At 41.9% G+C, this 23,942-nt stretch overlaps 1 protein-coding gene across 11 annotated transcripts in view; it reads right to left on the bottom strand.

Annotated features, from left to right (window-relative positions):
- CAST (calpastatin) overlaps nt 1-23,942 on the bottom strand; it is a 94,244-nt gene that overhangs the window by 9,601 nt on the left and 60,701 nt on the right. For 10 of the 11 annotated variants that reach the window (XM_015407554.1, XM_015407560.1, XM_015407551.1 and 7 more), the window contains 16 exons: nt 23,731-23,817; nt 22,075-22,155; nt 21,940-21,987; nt 20,851-20,949; nt 20,628-20,723; nt 18,420-18,521; nt 17,113-17,196; nt 15,583-15,630; nt 14,722-14,826; nt 13,714-13,815; nt 13,072-13,170; nt 12,479-12,580; nt 11,367-11,450; nt 1,644-1,691; nt 1,132-1,215; nt 121-219 (listed from right to left, as the gene is read on the bottom strand). In XM_015407554.1, coding sequence (XP_015263040.1) covers nt 121-219; nt 1,132-1,215; nt 1,644-1,691; nt 11,367-11,450; nt 12,479-12,580; nt 13,072-13,170; nt 13,714-13,815; nt 14,722-14,826; nt 15,583-15,630; nt 17,113-17,196; nt 18,420-18,521; nt 20,628-20,723; nt 20,851-20,949; nt 21,940-21,987; nt 22,075-22,155; nt 23,731-23,817 — 1,368 coding nt within the window. The remainder of the gene's footprint in view (nt 1-120; nt 220-1,131; nt 1,216-1,643; nt 1,692-11,366; nt 11,451-12,478; nt 12,581-13,071; nt 13,171-13,713; nt 13,816-14,721; nt 14,827-15,582; nt 15,631-17,112; nt 17,197-18,419; nt 18,522-20,627; nt 20,724-20,850; nt 20,950-21,939; nt 21,988-22,074; nt 22,156-23,730; nt 23,818-23,942) is intronic. The other variant, XM_015407552.1, reaches the window with a different exon arrangement.

Here is a 23,942-nt window from a genome sequence, read left to right as displayed (position 1 = left end):
ACTTAAAAGGTTATAAGCAGCAGTCTTTAAAAGCAGCAAGAGTTCTAAGGACAGAGGGAAGAATTCTACAAGTCACAGGTTTTAGTCACAGGGAGTGAAGTGATTGCATGTTCTGCTTACTGGGGCGGCTGCTGCTGGTGGAGCTGATGAATGCACTGCAGAAGCCGAGGCAGAAGAAACAATTTCTTTAGAGGGAGTCTCGCTAACAGCGGTAGGTTTCTGCAATGAAAATGACAAATGATCAAAAAATCACATAGGCACCAGGCTACTTATTCCAGGCTGATGCTACATCAATTTGAGCTAGTCAAAGATTGCTATGTGCCTGCACCTTCTGCAATTTTCCTCATTCACTATTCTAAACATCTGACCCAATAGCCCACAAGTGCTCCTCTTCCTTTCAAGACTGATCTGGCGCCAAACTTTGGATGGGCAGGGAACAGCACTGCCAGCTGCTAGTCTCTGAACCGTCTTGGGCTGCAGGGGAAAAGAGGATGCCACTGCTCCTTGCCGGTCTACAATCTGCCAAATTTTTACCCTTTTCTACATATAATTCCAAGCAGGAATTGCACTGCTCGCACAGATAGGAGATGAAAGTGGCAGAAGAAAATGGGGTGGCAGCCAAGAAAGGCTAGTGAGTATTTCCATCTGTTATAGCAGGCAGGCAATGTACCAGGCGGTCAAAGCTGCACTTCCATCCCCTCTGCCCCTTGATTTTCCCTCCACGTTACTCTGGGAGGGGACCCCACTTGGGAATACTGAAAAAGGGAATCTCCGATCATTCCTGCCCTTTTTTAAAAGTAGACCATGCATTTCCACTGCTGACACCACAATTTAATGACCTACAACTGATCTTTTTATTATAACAGAGATCTTAATGTGATCTCTAGATCATATTCTTGTTACTGAAGGGGGTATATAGCACATGACCATCCAATGATTCCAACTGTCATGTCTAGTTTAACAGTACCACTACCTACTAAAATGTTTGGTTTAGATGGTAAATGACTTCTTCTGAGAATCTGCATCATTTACAGTTTCCAACTCAGATCATTGTATATCACTAACAACAGGTACCGTACTGTATCACTGGACCTAAAGTCTAAATAAACTCATGTTTTCCCACAAACTTACTTGAGGTTCAGCCTTTGATGTCGGTGCTGAAGAACAAGAAAAATCTTCTGACAAGGCATCAAGAAGCTCACTTTCACTGATGGGCTAGAAATCAAAAGAAACAGAAGCATAATACTAGTCTCGTCCTTTAAAAAAAGTACTTGCCAATGAAAACCAATATTGGTTGTTCACATTTTTCATTGTTAAAATATGGAAGAAATGAATGAAGTCTGGTGTGAAACCAAACTCTCACTTGTCTCTGCTTATTTTCTAGCAAAGGTGCCAAACTCTCCCATAAGACAGGTAGTATAAATCTTGCATTCTCTCTCATAAGGTGTTCCCTTAAAAGGGAGAGTTTTTTAAAAAAAATTAATCAAGTAGATAAAATGTGACAATCCATTTTGACCTATCCTTGGTTAGAATAAATTCCTAGATATTCAATAAACACATTCTCCCTTTCTTAATTTGGAAAAAAAAGCAGCATCAGTAAAAAAAGCCTTTTTAAAAAGTGTCTAGCATGCTGTTCTACTCACTTGAGATTTTTCTTCATGTTTTGGTAAAAGAGGCTTCCCATCTTTATCCTGTGGAAAAAGAATAATAATTGCACTATAAATGTGTTATGGTCACTTATTATTACATTTCATACAAAATCGTTTGGTAGCAAATTCAGACAGTTGACTTCCACTAATCATAGAATTCACAAGCAAATATAGAACATAACCCTTCAAGCCAGATGAAGTTCTTTAGCTGAAGATCTGTAAATGGAACTACTGACTTTCTTGGTTAGACTAGAATCTGGAAGAACCAGACTTGAATCCCTACTCTGCCATGGGAGTTTGCTGGGTTACCTTGGCACAGTCACATTTAGCCAAACCTACCTCACAGGGTTGGTGTGAGTATAAAATGGAGAAGAGAATGAGGTAAGCTGTTTTGGGTCCCCACCAGTGTTCCCTCTAAACTGAGTTAGTGTGAGCTAGCTCACAGTTTTTTAGCCTCTGGCTCACACTTAGCTCAGGAAGGATGGCTCCAGAGCAAAACTAATTTATGCAGTAGCCAAATCGCTTGTTCACAACTTTAATGCCAGCAGCTCACAAAGTAGAATTTTTGCTCACAAGACTCCACAGCTTAGAGGGAGCATTGATCCCCACTGGGGAGAAATGGCAGAGTGTAAATGAAGTAAATAAATAAACAAAACCTTTTGCAATACTAAATCTGAAATGACAACCCCCTCCAGAAAAATTCATATCAGTTTTTAAAAATATATTAATATTCCCTGTTGAACAGAATAGAGATGTTTGCCATAATCTTCAGTTCATAATAGAAAGCCAAACATGGTTTACTGCATATAGGAGACATTTGTCTGCTGACTGCACAACCTGTACTGATTTCATGTCCCTATAGTAAATACATAATTGTGTAGAATGGAACACTGGACTTACTGCGAAGGTTCCTTCTTCTTCTTTTTTTTTTGGTAAACAAATTTTATTTTCTCAGGAATACAACATGTAAGATTAAATCATTTCATTCTATCAATTGTCTACCCCATTCCCAGTTCCTCCCCTCCCTCCAATGGCTTCCCACAATGCTTCCACCCCTGCTCCAAATTACTTCATATCATCATCAATATCAGTTTCTTATCATTACAATCTAGAGATAACATCATTTGACTTAATATTGATCTAAACATATTAAGTTTTGTTTCACATCCCAGTTCTTTTCCAGATATATTTTAAAGTCACTCCATTCTTGAAAAAACACGTCGTCTTCTTTGTTGTTCAATTTCTTCGTAATTTTGTCCATCTCTGCCATGAACAGAACTTTTTGTATCCAGTCTTCAATTTCTGGCACTTTCTCTGTTTTCCAAAATTGTGCATAAATCATTCTCGCTGTTGTGATTAAGTACCAGAATAAAGTCTTTTTAGTTGTATTGACTTCTTCCATTTTCAATCCTAAAAGCAGAATTTCCGGTGCCTTTTTAAAAGAGCATTTCAAAATTTTTTGCATTTCATTGTGGACTTTTGTCCAAAAGTCAACTGCTTTCTCACAAGTCCACCACATGTGGTAAAATGAGCCTTCATGGCTTTTACATTTCCAACACTTATTTGACATATTCTGGTTCATATTTGCAATTTTTTTCGGAGTCATGTACCACCTATACATCATTTTATAACAATTCTCTCTAACATTGGTACAAGGCGATATCTTAATAGAATTTTTCCACAAATATTCCCAGGTTTCAATAGCCACTTCCGTATTCATATTTATCGCCCATTTTATCATTTGCCCTTTTACAGTCTCATCTTCAGTATACCATTTTAGTAACACTTTATACATTTTAGAGATATTTTTTCCCTCTCCACTCTCCCAAACCTTTTCCATCTCGTTTTTTTCCTCTCTAAAACCATAGTTTCTTTTATCTGATCTAAAAAGATCAAAAATCTGCATATATTTCAGCCATTCATAATCATATTCAATTTCATTCTGCTTTTTCATTACCCATTCTGTTCCCACTTTTTTAATTAGATCTTTATATGGCAACCAATCTTTATCTCTATGTCTTGAGTAAGATGTTAACACTTCCACTGGTACAATCCACAATGGTCTTACATCACAAAAGTATTTTTTATACCTCATCCATACCACAAATAATGCTTTTCTTACCACATGAAGCTTAAAAAAGCTATCCATTTTTGTTTTGTCATACCATAAATATGCATGCCAACCAAATCTACAATCATGGCCTTCTAACCCCAGTAACTTATCATTTTCTAATTTCACCCACTGTTCCATCCAGGTTAGACAGACCGCTTCATAATATAGTCTAAGGTTTGGTAATTGTAACCCACCTCTGTCTTTGGCATCACAAAGAATTTTCATCTTGATTCGCGGTTTCTTGCCTGCCCAAACAAACTTTGATAGTTCTTGTTGCCACTTAAGTAGCAAATCTGTCTTACTGAGTATTGGTATTGTTTGGAACAGGAACATCAAACGTGGTAGGACATTCATTTTTATAACTGATATTCTTGAAGGTTCCTTCTTCTTGAGGGCAAGGAGGACACTCTGATACGCTTGGGTTCCTCTTCTCACAATCCCTGGAGACAAGAAATTGATTGCACTTTCCATCTCCGGAGGGAGAAGGAGCCCACCCTCAGTCTGGAGACTTCCACAGCTGATAACAGGCCTCAATGCAGACAACAAGTCTTATAGAACCATATGAAACAAACCATATAGGTAGACATAAACTGTTAGAACAGTGAAAGAACAATGAACATGGAGACTGGCAGTCAGTCACCCTTTAGGAAGCGTAATAGGCTGAACAGAGGTAAGTCCAGAGTGTCCTCCCTGCCCTCGAGAACAAGGAACCTTCATGGTAAGTCCAAAGTTCTGTTCTCTCTCAAGGGGAAGAGGACACTCTGATACGCTTGGGATGTTACTTGCTGTAGGACTCTTCACCCAAATGCTGCACCAGCCATGGTGATAGAATCCATCTTGTAAACACTGACACCAAGGCCCAGGTAGCGGCCTTGCAGATATCTGCAACAGATGCATTTGTTTTGAATGCTGCTGATGTAGACGTACTTTTTGTTGAATGAGCTGTGATCCCCTCAGGGACTTGCCAAGGAGATACATTCTTTTAGCCACCTGCTCAATGTAGCCTTAGAAACTCTTTTCCCCTTGACTACTGGAAGAAAAGCCACAAAAAGGGAATCAGACTTCTGATATAAATGCGAAGTGTTCTGTGGCGGTCAAGCAACCACCAGTTCTTCTCCCCAGGATGAGATGGCTTCGGGCAGAAGGATGGCAAATATATCTCCTGTGAAGTTTGAAAAGGTGTTGATCTTGGGAATGAAGGTGTGACCTGTGCACAGAACCACCATGTCTGTGCACAGAACCACCTTTCTGATGGAAAGAGCACCTATCTCTGAGACCTGTCTTGCTGATGTAACAGAGTAAGAAACTTCAGGGAAACCTCGCTCAGAGGCTCAAATGGAAAACTGGTTAGAGCCTGAAGAACGACATGAAGTCTCCAAGAGGGGAAACCTGTGCACTGTAGGGGGTTGAGACAAAGTCACTCCCTTCAGAAATCTCTGCACCGGGGAGGTGGGGTTTCGGCGAGCTGATGGCGGCTGTGTCTCCTGGGATCTCCCAGGAAAGCAGCTCGCAAACCAGCAGTTAGAGAGGGGGTGCGAATGTCCACGCCCCCCCGGGGATCCTTGCGAAGGGTCTCCAGTCATGGAGCGCTGAGGGTCGTCTCTTTCCCAGCATGCTGTCGGGAAATTGAGGCATCCCTTTGCTCTGACAGTCTCTCTGCTGCGTTCTGGCAAGGACTAAGCTACGCACACCCCAAATCAAGCGAGTAGAGGTCGAGCAGCAAATAAGCATATCTATTGGCGAGATCTACTTGATTTACATATTTATTTTATTTATTTATTCGATTTGATATACCGCTCTAACCCCCGTAGGGGTCTCTGGGCGGTTTACATGAGGGGTGCTAATCACAATTTAACTCTAACTAAGGCCACATTATAACGGGGAGTGGGATAGCCTACCGGCACCCAGGTGGAGATAGATGTCTTTTCCTGTCTGGCTGGCTTCATTCCCGGCGGTATATGGCTGTTGTTCTTCTGGCGCATTTTGCGATCCGGCACGCAGGTTCTATTATTATGAGAATCTGTTTCCTCGGAGGGCGGGGTTTCGGCGAGCTGATGGTGGCCGTGTCTCCTGGGATCTCTCAGGGAGGTGGCTCGCAAACCAGCAGTTAGAGAGGGGGTGCGAATGTCCGCACCCCCTGAGACCTTTGCGAAGGGTCTCCAGTCATGGAGCACTGAGGGTCACCTCTTTCCCGGCCCGCTGTCAGGAAATTGAGGCGTCCCTTTGCTCCGACGGTCTCTCTGCTGTGTTCCGGCAAGGACTAAGCTACACACGCCCCAAATCAAGCAAGTGGAGGTTGAGCGGCAGATAAGGATATCTGTCAGCAAGATCTGCTTGATCTACATATGAAGAGTGAGTAAAGTTGAAACGAAACAACAGAAAGCCCCCCCCCCGGGGAAAAGCGAGGGGGGAGAGGGGACTCTCCTCTGTTAAGAACTGTTTATAAGCGTTATGGAGCTGGAAGAAAGAGGAGGCATGTTTAAAAGTGGCAATGGGCTGTACGGAGAGATTCCAGGAGGCAGTTAAGCGATGAAGCAAGTTTTTGGGACTTTGGCAAACTTTCTAAAAGTAAACATCCTTAAAAATGGCGACGGACAATGTAGTAAGAGCAAAAAGCGATATCCAAGCTTCCTTCAGAAAGTGGAAGAGCTGCTGGTTAACCATGTGACTCTTGCAAACTGTGTCTTAACCCTTTGTCCTCTTTAAGCCTTTGTTCCCTGTTGGTATAAACGAGGTACTATGCAAGAACTGTGCTACATGTCAGCTTTTGCTTTTAAAAGGACTGTGTGAATATTGGAGAAGCGTCTAACCAATGATCATAGGGGCTTCCAGGATCGAAGAGGAGAGTCAAATGGGCATTTGCAATTCGAAGGGCCTGTATGCAGCCCATAAGCGAGGTTTAAAGCGAAGGAGTTATCCTCTATGGTTATATCCTGATTAAGTCTGCTGGGCAATAAGGTGACGAGACTCTCTTCAAGCTGGGCAGTGAAAAGCAAATTGGAACAACCCCTATGATTGAAGGCAAGAATTTAAGTGGAACAGTCCTGGAAAAAGGAGAAAGAACTTTGTTTTGAGATGGCCAGTTCCTGATACAGCAAGATGGTGCCACAGGGAAGAAGAAAGAGGAAAACAGCAATGGAAGAGAAAATGAGATTGTGTAATATCTACTGAGGGAGACTTATTGTTAATTTGCTTTTAATGGTGGAGGGAAAAATAATGGTTAAATGAGATGCCATTGTTCTTTGTAATTTGTGTCGAAGTTAAATAGCAATTCTCCTGGATTACTCTTCATATAGTCAGATCTGTTGGGATGTTTTTACAAGCTATGACGATGATTGATCACTCTCAGTGTTAAAGAAAGCTCTTTATTATTGTTAAGCAAATTTTTCACAAGCTGTATGTGACCTCCAACCCTTGGGTTTTTAGTGGGTTTTCTTTTCTTTCTCCTATAGTGTGTATTTTCTTTGTAGTTTTTAGTAAATGCAAATAAAAAATTCCCTATGGGGGGCCATAAAAAAAGAAAGAAATCTCTTCACCGCTGGGTGCCTGGAAAGTGCTTGCTGAGAGACTCCATCCTGTAGGAAGGACAATACCCAAGGAAGATCTAGGGTGTCAGGTTGCAGACATTTGCTCTTGCACCATCTGGCAAAAGCCGTCTAAGAACTGTTGTAAATTCTAGAAGCTGAGCTTCTCCAGGCCACCCTCATAGTTTGAATGACCTGATAAGAGAAACCCAATGTAGTCTGCGCTTGCTGCTCAATCTGCATCCTGTCAGATGAAGCCAAGCTGGGTCTGGATGACAGATGGGACCCTGGGTTAGCATACTGGGTGACAGTGGAAGTTCCCATGGAGGCTGAACTGATGATTTCAGCAGACTGGAAAACCAAGGTCTCCTGGGCCAGAGCAACTCTGCCTACTGCTGTTTCATTTTGTTCAGAACCTTTGAAATCAAAGGTGGTGGTGGGGGAAGGCATAAAGAAGGCTCGATGGCCAAGGGGACATCAGATCATCCACTTGTTCTGCTTGTTGACATTGGTGTCTCAAGAAGAATCTGGGTGTCTTGGCATTCGTCAGGGAGGGCAAAGAGATCTACTCATGTTAGGACAAAATGTAGATCCAGGGACTGAAATGGCTGAGGGACCACTCCCCCTGGTCCAGCCTGGAGCGGCTGAGCCAATCTGCTCGAACATTTGCTATGCTGTTAATGTGTTCTGCTCTGAGAGAGGCCAGAAGTTGTTCTTCCCAGGACATGCGGATAGTTGACTCCTGCTGTAGTGTCTTGGCTTTGGTGCCTCCCTGGTGGTTCATGTGCACCTTGGCTGTGGTGTTATCTGTTCATATACATATGTTCAATTGAGACAGATAGCCTTGGAAGTGAGATGTACTAGATGACACCAGATGCAGTTCCAAAAGACTGATGCTGATGGAAGCTTCTTGATAGGACCAAGTCCCCTGCATGTGGCCCAGTGCACAATGGGCTCCCCAACCCATCAGGCTGGTCTGTGGTCACTTGGAAGGGCTTGCCTACAAGCAAATGTTTCTTGGTTGTTCACCAAAAGAGATCTTCCTGAGATGCTGACTGATGCTGACTCTGATGTGCTTTCAAAGGGCTATGAGCCTTTGATATGGTAATAGTGTCCACTGAAGTACCCAAGAGTGTGCCTGGGTCTAAGGGATTGTCTTGATAGCTGCAATCATGTAACCTAGCAAATGTGCTAGGATCATCAAGTCCATTAATTTCACAGAGTGAACCTGTTTCACAGTCTGGATGGTCTGCTCTGCTCGGTCTGGTGGAAGGAACACTTTCTCGATTGAATCTATCACTAACCCCAAATGTGTGATGACCTGGGCAGGTGTTAGTTGGCTCTTCTGGAGGCTGATTAGGAAGCCATGACTGGAGAGGTATTGGATAGTTTCCTGAATGTCCCTGAGCACCTGTTCTTGTGAAGGTGACCTTATAAGGAGGTTGTCAAGGTAGGGATGGGTATGGATTCTTTTGAGACACAAGCTTGCAACAAGTGAGATTATCAGTTTTGTGAATATCCGGAGTGCTGATGCCAACCCAAATGGCATGACCCTGAGCAGAAAGTGGTTTAGACTGAAGGTGACCCTCAGATTCTGTCTGTCCCGGAGAGTTACAGGCACATGAAGATATGTCTCAGTCAAATCAATGGAGGCCATGAAGTCCTCTGGCTGCAGGGTTTCCACAATGGTCTTCAAGGTCTCCATTTTGAACTTCCTGTACCTCACAAACCTGTTCAGGAATTTGAGGTCGAGGATAGCCCTCCAGTTGCCGTTCTTTTGAGGAACTATGAAAAAAGTAGAATAGACGCCTAAGAACCTTTGCCACAATGGAACAGGTTTGATGTCGGTGATCTCCCCCAGATATCTGATGACATCTTGTGCACGCTGTCTCTTGATGGGGCAGTGAGGGACTGGTGAGCTCAGGAATCTGTTGTGAGGTGAGAACTTGATCATGTCCAGGCTAGAATCAGACATGAAGGCTGCTGCTCTCTCCAGATTGTGCATGTAACTTGACAGGCACTGATTTAAATCTGGGTATTCTTGAAACAATTTACAAAGCCACGTGTATGAGGCTCTTGCCTTCAAAGAACTGGCAGCAGAAGCTTTAATGGAGAAGCCAATGGCCTCATGGGCTCTGCAGAGAGCTGAGTCACTTTTTCTCTCATTGGAATCTTTCCCTCTACCACTGGAACTTTCAGTAAGCTGGTTACCTTGGGAGGAAGAGAGTACATTCTTTTAGCTTGTCCGGAATGTAAACAGTTATTGGTAGGATCTGACCATTCCTCTTTTATCTCAGTTTTAAAAAAGGAAGGGAAGGGAAAAGTTGAACCCAGCTCTCTAACCCTAGGGAAAACCTCAGGGGCCCCTTTATCATCATCCCATTCTTCCTTGGGGATTTCTACCCTTGGGGGCAGAATGCTGTAGGATTTTTAATGCTATCTGTAAGAGAGTGGGAAGCTCCTCATGAGAAAAAAAAGGTGGGGAGTTGGCTTGCTCTGTTGAGGGACTGCGTCCTCAGACAACTGGCCCTCTTTATTCAGATCTGCTTCAGAATCCTCAGAGCCTAAGGGAGAATCCCTATCTTTAGATCTGTAGTCTGAGAAATCTGAATAACTGCTCCTAACAGGGAAGGTGCTTTTACAGGCAGTCTTTGTTGGCCAAGAGGAGCCCTGACCTTTCTCTGTATCTAGAGGCCTTGAAGAAGCTAAATTTTTTGAAGCTGTTTGACTGGGGGGGGGGGCTCTTGTTCTGTTTTCTGGGAGATAAAGCAGTGTTTTTTTCCTTATGTAACTGATTGGAGACAAATTGTTCTGGCCAGTTCTGGAAGCCTCGTAGGACAACAAAGGGCTCTCCCCCGTCTGGTCCCCCCCTCCCGGGAGTTATTGTCCCTTCAACTCACTGCTACAACAGCTGCAGAAGGCTGTGTTGAGCAGGCCTGATGGGCTGATACAGGCCATCCTGGCTGATCAGTAGAAGGCACAGTTTTGGCACCAAAAATCGAGCCTGCTTCTTCATGATCCAAGCCAGGTGATTTGTGGCCTGCGGCTCTCTCCAGGAGCTCTGCCGCAGTGGGACAGCTGGGCAAGCAGGTTTGCATGGATTTCCTACTCCTCTGCCTGGGGATCACCTCCCCCAACTCTCTCTCCGAGAAGGTCCCATGGTTGGAGACCTCCAGCTGCGGACACTGCCATGACTGAAGCAGTGGACAAAAGGCAAACAGCCTCGGGAAGACAAGGCCAGAACAACAAACAAAGTTGTTTTTTTAAACAAAGGGAAAGGAACACAGAAAGGAACACATGTGGAAAGAGAAGAACAAAGGGCAACCAAAGGAGCTCCTTAAAGGAAAATCTCAGGAACTCTCTAAATCCACTGCTCTCAGGTGGAGGCAGGAAAAAGACTGAGGGTGGGCTCCTCCTGCCCCCAGAGATGGAAGGTGCAATCAATTCCTTCCTCCAGGGATTGTGGGAAGAGGAACCCAAGAGTATCAGAGTGTCCTCCTCCCTTTGAGAAGAAAAACACAAGCTAGTTCTTTGTGCTTGTGTTAAATTGACACATACTAAATCCATAGGAAATTCTGTTTGATGTTCAAAGTGTACAGAGATCTGACCACAAGAAAGACGCCATATACTACTACCTGATTAACAACCATAATTCAGAGGAAGCCTCATCATCACTGAGGTATAGGGTTGCCAAATCTAAATCACTCACCGGCAGGGGGAGCGTCTTCTCGCTCCGGGAGCTGGCTGGGGATGTTTGCGCGCGCCGCCAGAACGTCACCGGAAGTGACGCATGACGTGGCACGTTGGGGGCGTGGCCGAGATCTTTGGGGGGGAACCATATGGTTCCCCTCCCCGACGATCTGGGCCACGCCCCCAACGTACCCTACGTCGTGCGTCACCTCTGGTGACGCAGCTTCGGGGAGCGGGGTTCCCCCCGGGGCCCGATTTCGTCGCATCGGAAATCGGGCCTCCAAAGCGGGGGATTCCCCGCCCCCCAGCCCCATTTGGCAACCCTACTGAGGTAATACATTTTAAAAAAAACACACACTACCACCACAACACACTCCAGAACCAGTTTACCTTTGCTTCAACTAGTCTATAATCAGGGGGGATGGTTTCTTCATCTTCTCCAAGTTTCTCATGTTCTTTTTGTTTTGCTTTTTCCTACAGAGCAAGGGGGAACAAGAATTGTCTCAATAAGCATAATTTGGGGATCTGACCAGTTATATGGATTCAGAATAGTATATTTATAAAATGGTAGCCAACCATACAAAAGATGGACTCATTTCCCTTTCATCTGATATCACTGGATTTCTTAATAAGTAAAACACAACACAGTTTATGCTACCTTTAGAAAATACTAACAGCTTGAAGAGCAGAGATATATTTCTTGAACTGGAGAAGTGAGCAGTGACTCACAAAAGCTCATAACGTGCCACAAATTTTGTTGAAGAGCTAATGGACTCTTGCTCTTTTCTACTGCTACAGACAGACTAACTCGGCTACCCATCTCGATCTATCTCCATGGAAATACCCCCTGTGACAGACAGGAGAAAAAGCCACCCAGCAACAGGGGAACCAATGAGAGCAGGGCTTCAACAACCAATGGGAGCTGTGAGCATAGTTTAAGTTAAAATTTGACAGTTAGAAGTGGTCAGCTAAAGATGAAAATTGTTTGTTATGCTCATCCTCTAACTAACCTATACAGGGATCAGATTTTATTAAGTCTTCCTATATTGTCTGCAGCCAGGGTGCTGTTTTTACTTCTAACGACATTGTTAAAGTCTTACAGGCAAGGGTTCCCCTCCCACCTTGTCACGTACAACGTGAATAAGAAAAGTTCATATTTTACAGAATGTTTACATTAAATTGTTTGTGTTACAACAAATAAACTTCATTCCCAAAAATGAAGACAAAAGCTATCTTCTCTCCATTCAATTTACACCCCCACCCAAGTTATCAGTCACAGGTTTGGGGGCATTGTTTTACAGCCAAGCCAGGAATTCTATCCCAGAACATTGTTCCCACTGAGATTCTCCATACAAAGGGAAGGCAAGTCACAAATTCCTGGAGTGATACTGAGTAGACAGGTTTAGGATTGCACTTTTTATTAACTAAAATCGTGGTTAAGTGAAGCCCAAGCATGACAGACAGAAATTAATAATGCACACAAGGCCTAGTCACTGTATTACCTTCACTTTATCCACAGCCGGCTTTTTTTCTTCTGGATCAGGCTCTTTCCCCCCTAGACTTCCAGATAAGGCTTCCAACACATCATCAGGTACATGTCCACTCTACAAATAACATTATTTTAGACCAGTTCAATCTTATTAGAACACACCGAAAGGCAAATTCATAAATAGCTAACCTCAAACCAGATAATTATTAGATTTTAAATATCAAAATATTAATATAACGAGAATACCCGATTACCAGTTATAAAGATGAATTGTCTAGAGGTGCTATGATCTGTGAAATGGATAAAATAAATGAAACTCTTCGCAGCCTAGCCTATTAAAAAAAACCTGTGTCTATTTTCACACAGTTTCCATTATGTTTCAGTTGAACTTGGTCAGGAAAAAGAAGGCACCCAGAGGACTGTACCAACAATCGTTAAATATATCCCACCCATAATGTGCAGAGGCACAGAAAATCTACAATCTAATTATTCTAAATGCTTAGAGAGAAGAAATTTGAGATGAATTGAAACTGAGATGAATCATTCTGATTCTTAAAACATAGCCCTTTGGCCCATTAATGTTAACTCTCTTAATTGATTACTCACTGGAGAAGTTGCCAATGGAGCTGAAGACTGAACAGAAGAAACATGAGTTGTGGATATCACCTCTTCTTTAGGAGGTATTTTGGGTTCAGCTGATGAAGGCTTCAGAAATAAGATAAAGTGAGTTTTGGTAACAAGATCTATTGTTATTCAGCATATGTCCTTATGAAAATTACACAATTATGACTAGAATTCTAGATAGCTAAAATTATCTGTGATTATTACAATTTTAAGCCATCCTTCTTCGAAAGAGCTCACAGGGGTATACATGTGTCTCCCATCTTCTATTTTATATTAGGTATGCAATCTCCTGAACATGCTATCTTGATAAGAACATAAGAGAAGCCAATGTTGGATCAGGCCAATGGCCCATCCAGTCCAACACTCTGTCACACAATGGCCAAAAATACCAGGTGCCACCAGGAGATCCAGTACTGGGGCCAGGACACAAGAAGCCAAATACTGATATTTTAAGCATCTCTCAAGTGATGTCAGGATTACTTCTATTTTCCATTCCTAAGCACTACTATATTCTGTTTGAGGGATGCTTTCAGGTTTAATTGTAGATGAACACAGGTGCTGCTGGTCCTCCCCCACCCCACTCCCCCATGTGCCTCAATTTTTAAACTTTAAGAGATCACTCACTGGAGAAACTACTGATGCAGCAGAAGATTGCACTGGAGGAACAGCAGCAGAACCATCCACTTTTTCACTAGGCCCTTTTGGGGTTTCAGCAGCTGCAGGTTTCTGAAATGAAACAACTAATAAATTTTGATTACAGTACATATTAATATTTTGAGCACCGTCAGCTTTCAAATCTATACACCCACTGTGCTGCCAACACAATCCCCTCTCCCTCATTTATGATGCACACAGAATATTTTTCACAAAAGTGTTTTGCTTTTGGAAGCATAGCAGGCTCAAACTGATTCAAATTCAGTTCTACAACTTGCAGAATGATAAGTTGGTCCCTAAACAGCTGTAGAGTTAGGGAAGATGATCCAAATGACATTACTGATTTGTTCCCAAAGCCCAACCTCAGTGCAAATCACAGTTCATGACAATAAGAGAGAGTTCAGAGTTCATATCAAAGGGAGTGCAGCCCTTACTGAGAGTCGTTATGCAGTCAGAGAATGTTCTATGGACAGAGGGAGTAGTGGGTAAGTTGGCCTCACAGTGACCCATTGCATGGCTTACATTTCCCATCACACTCACATACTTCATGGTTAGTTGGACTGAAGAACTCCAAAAAAAGCCATAATTCATCTTAACAAAGTTACTTCCCCCTCATCCCTGTTTGTAAGTCCACACAAATGGAGTGTAGATGCCCCCAGGCGCCCACTGACCATGACTACAATACAAGCAACTTAAATAAAAGGGGAAGAGCATTTGGGGAAAGAATGCTTCAGAGAGTAGCGGTGTTGGTCAGCAGCAGAACAGCTAGATTCGAGTCCAGTAGCATCTTAGAGACAAACAAGATTTTCAGGATATAAGCTTTCATGAGTCAAAGCTCACTTCATCAGAAAATAATGAAAATTCTATTCTTCAATTAAGCTTCTTTCATTTTATGACATCTGCATATGATATGACGAAATGTCCTGGATTTCAATTGCCCCTTCCTGAACAACAACAACAAAATCAGCAGAAGCTCACCTTAGTCACATCAGTAGGTTCAGATGGTTCTGATTTTTCTGCAGGAGGAGCAGGACAGACAAAATCTTTGGAAAATTCATCGGCTAGGTCAGATTCACTAATAGGCTGTGAACAAAAGTTTTTGATAAATTGCAACTTAAAAAAAACAACAAAACGTGTAATTTATCAATTGGCAATGGATAAGGAATCCACAAAAGAAACTTGGGGCAAAGCACCCAGGTGTAATACAGGTGGATCTCTGCCTGCAATAATAAGCATCATGTACATATTTCTCAACATTCCATTGGGAACTGCATATGCAGCACCAAACAGCAACTCTGTGCTGTCAGCTTGGGCTGCAGCGCCTGTTTAGGGGACTCCTGGTCCCCTTCTCTCTAGGGATTTAGAACATCTGAAGAAGTGATTAGCACTGGACAAACTGACTGCACCAGCCATCTGCTACACAGGCACCTACTGTATATGTGTGGAAATCAACCCCCAAGGCAGATGCTCAGCGCTATTTTGAAATATTACGTACAAACAAGAAAATTAAAGTATGCTGTATAGTTATGCCATCAAGTAATAGGAACTCTGAAAATTTAAGACAAAATGAAGGTGTAAAAAGGCATGGAATGCTAGTATAGCAAAAAGGCTACCCTACATAATACTGGAGAATGCACCACGGGCTGACATTTTCAGTCTGCAGGAGAAGCCTAAACCAAAAGGGGATTAACTAATCTTATCTTATTTTAAAAATTGCTTCTGTACCTATGTTTCCTTTAACCACATTTCAACCACAAAAATATAAAAGAATTGTAAAATTCAACTTCACCACTTGATTTATAGTGCATATTAATGAATTCAAATCAAATAAGTATTGACCTTAGGTTTTTCTTCAGGTTTTGGCAACAAGGGCTTCCCATCTTTATCCTAAATAATTTTAAAAAGGAATAAATTGCATAATTGACAACAGCAACTTTATGAAACTTTATGTCAGTGTTTTTAAAGTTGATTCTGTAGAAGATTTAATAAAATAAAAAACAGCACCGGTAGCACAATCCTAAACATGATTAGAACCCATCTTTATTACACCCATTGACTTCAACAGACTTAGAAGGAATGCACTGTAAGTCTTCCCAACAGTTAATCCAAGGAATAAATTTTCTTTGAAATGCCACTGGAATTAGGCTAAAAACTGCGTTTACTGCATTTTTATGTGTATGTGTGTCATGTTTATTGCCTTTTAAAAAGAATGTTGAAAGGCAACAAACAGTTACAACTGTACATCTGTCTAATATGGAAATGGTCAGATGCTAGACAGAAAAGCATCAATGTCAGACAAGGTTTCAGAAGCAGATTCTGCCAAACACATTTCTGAAGCCCAAACTACATATTAGATAGGAACAAGCTGTGGGGAGACTTGCAGGGGGCACCTCATTTTCCCCTCCCCTGCTATTTCCTCTTTCCTTTTACTGAAAGCCCCCATACACTCTCCCCTTACCCCCGTTTTCTTCTCTCCTTCCCACCCACCAGCCAGCCTCCCTTTATCTACCCTGTCTTCCACACTCTCTCCTTCTCTCCTCCTGGCAGCCTCTTCCCAAAAGAACCCTGGCTGAGTTGCATAGTGCCAGTCACCAGGCTAGACCCAAGTGGGGAACCTGCAAGGACTGGCAGGGGGTACATCACTTTCCCATGCACCCCCCCTCCCCAAACTATTTCCTCCTAGCAGCCCCCATAACCTCAATATTCCCTGCTTCCTTTGCTCCTTCCCACCCCGAACCAATTTACCTTTTATTTGGCCCCATCTTCAGCTAAATTTATATCCTGCCTTTCTCCACACAGTCATTTTATCATTTGGGGGGTTAACGCCTCCTCTTTTAGGTTTCAGATTTTTCTGCAAACCTGGGTCTTTTCTCAGGTTTGCAGAAAGATCTCTCTTGTCTGTCCATGACCCCAATCTCTGGATTGAAGTATCCACAAATAGGGCCATGTTGAGAATTAGATATATTGATGTGTTGGGATTACCAGCTCACATCTTCTCTGTGATGTGTAGAATGTATCATTCATCACCCCTGTGTTTGCATTTTCCCTTTCTTCCTCCTCCTCCTGCTTTATTGGCTGCTGCATTTTAGGGACTGGAAAGCACTAATGTGTCCAAGTCAGTTCTGAAAGCAAGAAAGTGGCCACAGACAGTTGCCAGAGAAACTGGATGCTTATCTGTGTCCCCCTCTCTGTTAGTGTTAGCTTATTTAGGAAACAAATACAAGTGCAATGGCAAAAATCTGGAAAACACTGATTCCAATAAAGCATGAATTGTATCCAATCAATTTCATTTTCCCTCATCAAACTTACACTTAGCAAAAAAAGCAAAATTCACAGCCTATGTAATGAAAACTTGAGATTAAAAATTACCGTGGCTGGTTTTAACCTGTACTCTGGAGGAATGGCATCATCTTGTTCACCAGGCTTTTTTTCTTTCTTTTCTTTGGCTTTTGGCTGAATAAAAAACCATCACAACCTATTAACATGGGATCCACCACACTGGATCATACCAAGGCCTACCCAATCTAGTACTTTGTTTCTAGCACTGGCCAACTAAACGTTTTAGGAAGGTCACAGGGGGGGGGGATGTTAATAACAACTACCCCCCAGTTTGTTCCTAGCATTCCATAAACATATGCATACTAGCTAAAATTATGGTACTTCCATTTTTAGTTACCGTAATAACCACTGAGATTATAAAAACTGATGGGCAACAGGTTTTTCTAAAAACAATCACAGTGCCTTGTGGAGACTGATTGTTCTGTGCTTAGTTCTATTCACATTCTTCATAAAATGTGTAATTTTAAAATCTTCTGTCATGTCCTTTTTATAAATAAAAACAGATACATATTACAGAATATGTCAGTTGACAATAAAATCAAGAGGGGAATATACAAGAAGAACTATAAAAGGAATGCTTTTATTCTCAGAAATGGCCCAATGCATTTCAGTCTTTGTAATAAAGCATATTTAATAGGGAAACAAATTATCTGAAAAGAAGAAAATTTACTGAAGGAATGATAAAGGGAAGATACCTTTCAAAAACTGACAAATCTCAATGCATTGGGATAATTCTGAAAATAGAGCTATTTCTTTACAGAACATTCTGAAGATTTTAATCTAATTTTTGTTATGCACACTAAGGACATAATCTGGCCAGAGTTAAGTACTTTCAAGTTTCATGGCTTTCAATGGCAACATTTAAAACATGTCCGTAGCTCTTCCATTGAAATCAATTGGGCATGTGACATATATTTCTAACTACCACTGCTTCCAAAAGAGTTAGTAACATGCTAAAATTCTATCACTGGAGACACAGGCTGTTAAAAGTGCTCAGCATTCGCTGGATCACACCTATGGTACCCATGTACTGTATATATCCATGTGCCTATAGTATGAAACCTCCTACTATTATTAACTATCTACCAGTTATTTGTAGACTATATTAAATGAATGAAATAGTCTGGTAACAATTCTTACAATATGAATTTTTGTAAGGATCGTCCCAAAGTTGTACATGTACACACATATACTTCCCACTACAAAGAAGTTACACTATGTTTCGGTATATATACACATACACACGCCGTTAGCTGCTATTTCCACAGACTTTATCATGCACTATGGACTACAGGCATTTTTTACTTGTTTTGGAAGTATCCATAGTGTATTAATACCTCTTCAACTTCCACGATGGAGCTGATGTCTACTTCAGGCTCTGGTTCTGGCATGCCAAGAGTATCTACGAGAGCATCCAGGGCACTGCTGCTAATTTCCTCCTGCATTTTAAAAGTATAACAACATTCTGTATTTGAGGAAAAACAGGGGTCTCAGAATGTCTAAATCTCTCACAACATATTTTTAGGGCTGAGGCTGTGGTCTTGAGAGGACCATTTAATTTCCTTAAACAAACAGCAGCTTAAAAACATGCTGTAGAAAGGCAGCTCAAAAGAAAAGTTACAATGTAGAGAGGGTGACTGATTATTATTATTTCCTCACATTTTTTCTTTTAGTTAGGCTGTCTGTTGAACCCCACTGGTAAGGCTAGGTTATTTTAGGAAAGCTAAAGCCACCCTGGGTCTGGAACCCTGGCCCCTTCCTTTATTGTCATCTGACACCTAGAAGCTCAGAAAATGCAAGTGATCTGCACTAGACACAATCCCTCAAGCCCCATCTAAATGTGAGCTGCACCCCTGCATTAATTTAAATGGGGGGGGGAGTGTCCATGAACTGTCTCAGTACTTTCTGTACTCCAATAAATAACAGAGACATGTATTATTTCTACCCATCTTTTACCAAATATTCTTTCATATTTGTGTAACAGGTCAATCTGTCATTCTAATTTAATGTCTAAGCTCATCCAATTATATCAGGAAGCAACAAGAAGGACTAGCTCATAATAAAACCAAACACCAGTACAAAGGAAACACAGAGGCCATGCTAACACCCAAACCACACACAGTGAAGACAAGTGTGGACGTGTTTTTCAGATACTGAAAGGGGGGGGGGGAAACACCCTTCAAATAACAAGGAAATGAAATCATATCCCAGATTCAAACGCTCTGGAGTGATAAATCATTCTGGATTTTTAGAAATTGCACTTGCTTATGAGGTTCTAGATGGCTACACAGAGTGCACAGTTTTGGGTTTTTAAAAAACATTTATGATCAGAGTATTTTTTTAAGGGTTGTAACGCAACCCGAAACTTTTAAAAAATTTTTAATCTGCACTGGATAACTATTGAAGCCAATGACTGAAGTTATTGAAGACAATTATTGAAGTTATTATTGAAGCCAAAATGAAGTTATTTTGATATGACTAGCTAATTCAGAAAATATAACTTTTCATCTATAATTATTAGGCTTGCCAACATCCAAGGGAGAGGGCTGGAGATCTCTCGGAATTACAACTGATCTCCAGACTACAGAGATCAGTTCCCCCGGAGAAAATGGCAGCTTCAGAAGGTGGACTCCGTGGCATTGTATCCCTCTGAGGTCCTTCCCCTTCCCAAAGCCTGCCCTCGAGAGGCTCCACCCCCAAATCTCCAGGAGTTTCCCAAGCAGAAGCTGGCAAACCTTACATTTCTATCCAGGTCACTAGAATCTGTGTGCTATGTGCACACACACTTTCACCACCAAGTTGGCAATTTGACAAAGAGGGAACTGAAGGAGATAAATGAGATGTGAGTACACATTCTCTTGCAACATATCCAGGGGTCATTTCCTGCAGGAGTGCACAGTAGCAGAGCTCCGGCAGTAAAGAACCCAGGGGTGGGCACATGCTATACGCCCCACCCCCTGCTGCCAGCAGCCCTCAGTCAGAGCAAGAAGCAGCCAGGTAAGCTGCAGAGCCCCCCCCAGCCCCCCCCCCCGGTCCAAAACAGTCCAGTGGCACCTTTAAGACCAAGTTTTATTCAGGTACAAGCTCTCCCTCCTCTGTGAGGACAGATCTGCACCCCCCCCCCCAATAGCTAGCAATCCAAAACAGTCCAGTGGAGCCTGAGCGGGGGGGGTTGCCTTCTGACACACTTCTGGTGATGTCAGGGGGTGTGGCATATGCAAATAAGTTGTGCTAATGAGTTGTGCTAATGAGCTCCTGCACCCCTTTTTCTACGAAATGATCCCTGTATGTAGCTTCAGACAACAGATTTCAAACTAATCTACACAAGTTTCTGACTAATCCATATGATTCCTTCTCAATACAGTTTACAGTTCTGTGACAATGACCCTATTTGAAGTCCAGGTGGGTCCTTCATATGCTCAGCCACTCTTTATATGTAAAACGCTGCAATACCCTTTCAGAGCAACAGGTCATGAAATATCCCATATGCCTCCAATTCTTTTTAAAAAAGAAAACCACTTAATACAGAAGTGGAATATCAGTACCTCTTCCAGCTTTGGTTTCTTCTCTTTAGGAGGAGCTGAACTGCTGACCAAATTTGTAGACTGCGCTTGCACAAGATCACTGTCTCCTGCAGGCTTCTTTCACGACATGAAAAATTTTTAAGCAAATTAGTTGACTGAGATAAATTGTAAAATAGTTCCTTTAAAAGAAACTGTCCCAGATTCAGGTCAGTAGGCATTCTTGTAAAAGTAGCAGAACCATTACCTCTTCTGGTGTGGCTTTCTCGTCTCCAGCACTTGGGACAGCACTGCAAGTAAAATCAGATGACAGAGCATCTGCAAGGTCATCATCTGTCATAGTTGGCTAAACAAAAACACAAACTGGGTTACACTTATAAAAGTTGCCCAACAGCAGCTTAGTATTCGTGGGCAATGCGCATTTATCAATGTAAAACTTTGCTAGGATTGCCAACTTCTGATCTGAAGATAACATGACTTAATGGAGGGGTGTCGAACTCATTTGTTATGAGGGCCGGATCTGACATAAATGAGAGTTTGTTGGGCTGGGCCATGTGTGTCATAAAATGTAATGCCGGGTAGTGGAGATATAAACTTTATAAAGGATACAAACACAAAGGTTTTTTTTACTTAAAACAAAAACATGCCTAAAACATTAGCACTCTTGCAATATTTTGTCTATTTAACAGTGTCTGATAATGGACACCTCTTGCTCTGAATTACTGCATCAAAATGTCTGTACTGTTGCAATCTTGAGTATGCTGTTCAGGGGTATATCTGTAAGCTGCAAACCTATGATGAAGCAGCAGCAGCAGAACTGGAAGAAGCAGCAGCAGAAGACAGCCAGTTCCACTGTGGGCCCGACAGAAGCCCTCCGGGGGCCTGATCCAGCCCCCCGGCCGCATGTTTGACACTCCTGACTTAATGCCTCTGTAGAAGGAGAACATTGTCTGGGGGGTGGGGGGGGGAAACTATCTCATAAATGGCCAACTAACAGAATAAGATCGTAACGAAGAATTCTAGACTATGTTCCAGAGACCAACAACTTCAATACATCATATAGAATAGTGCACCCCTCCTGTAGCGTCCACATCAATATTTAGAGCTATTCCACTGACTTTAATGGAAACTGAAGACAAAACTTTATAACATGCCTCACTACAGCTGTAGGTAATCCAGCTGAATTTCATTTACATCAGCAAGACATCTCTAGTGCAACATTAGCATGGATTATAATGTACATTTATAAAGCAACGAACATGTAAAGACAATCTTTAAAACCTCATAATGATTTACCATTTTCATATTTGGGGGCCTAAAAAAATCTTAAACATACCTGAGATTCTCCCTTTGCTGCTGGTGGGGGCACTACTTTGCCATCTCCCTAAAAAAACAAAATTAGTTTTGTAATGAGTACTGCTAACAACATATAGAGAACGCATCTGAAATAGAGTTTGGGGAAGTTACTTACCTCCAATAGTTTCCTATACTCTGGAGGAATGGTGCCCTCTCGTATGCCAAGCTCTTCTATGTTCAAGGACGACATTGGGTCCTGCAACAAACAAAACATGACCCTTAGATTCTCTGCCCCAATGTGCACAGCAAAGTTAAGCACATATTCATGTAAGATTGTAAATGACTATGAAAAAGGGCTGACTAAACTTACTAGCTGACATAAAGAATAAAATAAATGTGAGGGTGTCAGCATAGTTGTTTAAATAAAAAATAGTGCACAAGGTACAGCTCTCTCTACTCTCTCTGTCTTTCCAAGCTGATGGAAATTCTATTATCTCCCCTTGAACTGGGCTTGAAGCCTAGACTGTCATCTGATCTCTACAGCCACACAGCCAAACTTCGAAGAGTATGTAATTTTTGGGAACAGAAGGGACATTCACTGAAGTCTCATCTACACTTTATGCCAAATGACTTTACCTTCATGGGATAGTTATAAAAAGCAAATGCAAAGGGGCCATATAAATAAAGGTCAATAAATAAAGGTCAGTAAAGGAAGCACACAAATGGAAAAAGATGTCACAGCAGGAAAAAGCATGCTTTGAGACTCTCAAAGTGGGCTATAAGTGGATGAGGCACACAGATCAGAAAGGACTACAACACAGAGATGCTCAAAAATTATTGGGATTTGTACATTCAAAAAAATGGTAATCAGAATGGTAATACAGCTTAAGATCATGAACAGTGATCTTTATTTGTTGCTATCTGCCCTGAGCCTGTTCGTGGGGAGGGCAGAATATAAATTGGAAAAATAAATAAATAGTACTAAGTAAAAATGCCACTCCTGAACCTTTCCTTTAATAAATTAAGGACTGGTAGGCCACGGATAAGAGAGGTTCGCATGTTGCCACATCTGAAGTAGACTGGAAGAGACAGTGCAGCCTTTCCATAGATGTGTCCCCTTCCTCCAACTGGTAGCGTGGACCGAAAAACGGTCACTTTTGAATCTGCCTGGCATTCTGAGTTCATTTGTTTTTTAACTTACTTCACTCTGCAGGTCAGAGGAAGGACTTGCTGTGGCCCTAGTTGAGGTGGTGGCTTAAGCAGAATTCCTTGATCACAAATAGTGATTGCAGCGTGGGCAAAATAAAGTTAAAAGCACTAAATCTGGTGACCAGCTAGAGGCATTGCTTCAAAGGAAAAAGGGATATTCCTCAGACTAAGATCTTAGTGCTAATGTGGCTGCAGAGAATGGGACAGGAACACTCCTTGGGGTTGCTACAATCCATGACCCAAGGACCTCAGAGCTAGGAAAAAAGGATCTAGCATGCTTCCCTCAAACATCAGTTAGCGTTTGGCAAGGAGGAGTCTGAACAGTACACAGCAATGTCCAGACGTTCAGGGATAGGGTGGAGTTACCAAGGTGTTAGAAGAGGTCTGGTTTCCTCTGTATTTTCTATAGCTATTGCCTACCATGTACTACAGTTATTAGTTCTGTTGTCCATTGGAGATCCTTTGTATTTAACAAAGTTGCAGCCTTTTAAGTATCCAAAAACTTGGTCAGCTGTCTTTGTTACATGTCTGTCACCATTCAAAACAGTCACTATCATAATTCACCCACAAATGCTGATCTAATAATTAAGGCATTTTTTCTTCTATACATGATATCCCATACCAAAACATGTGGTCCAGTATATGCAGGACTTGGTGGCTCATTTTCTTCAGGACTTCCCAGTGAATCTATTAAATCATCTAAGGCAGACTAGAAAACAGAGGTTTATGCTTTATAAATGTATGACACTCTAAATTACATTTTAACAGTAAGAAATGTAATATTATTTTATGAACCTCTATGCATTCATCACTAATTCCCATCTATGGTATGGG

Source organism: Gekko japonicus, unplaced genomic scaffold, assembly GCF_001447785.1.
Source record: "Gekko japonicus isolate JY-2015 unplaced genomic scaffold, Gekko_japonicus_V1.1 scaffold1144, whole genome shotgun sequence".
In the NCBI taxonomy this organism is placed as follows: Eukaryota; Metazoa; Chordata; class Lepidosauria; order Squamata; family Gekkonidae; genus Gekko; species Gekko japonicus.
This window is presented reverse-complemented; position numbering and strand designations above follow the sequence as displayed.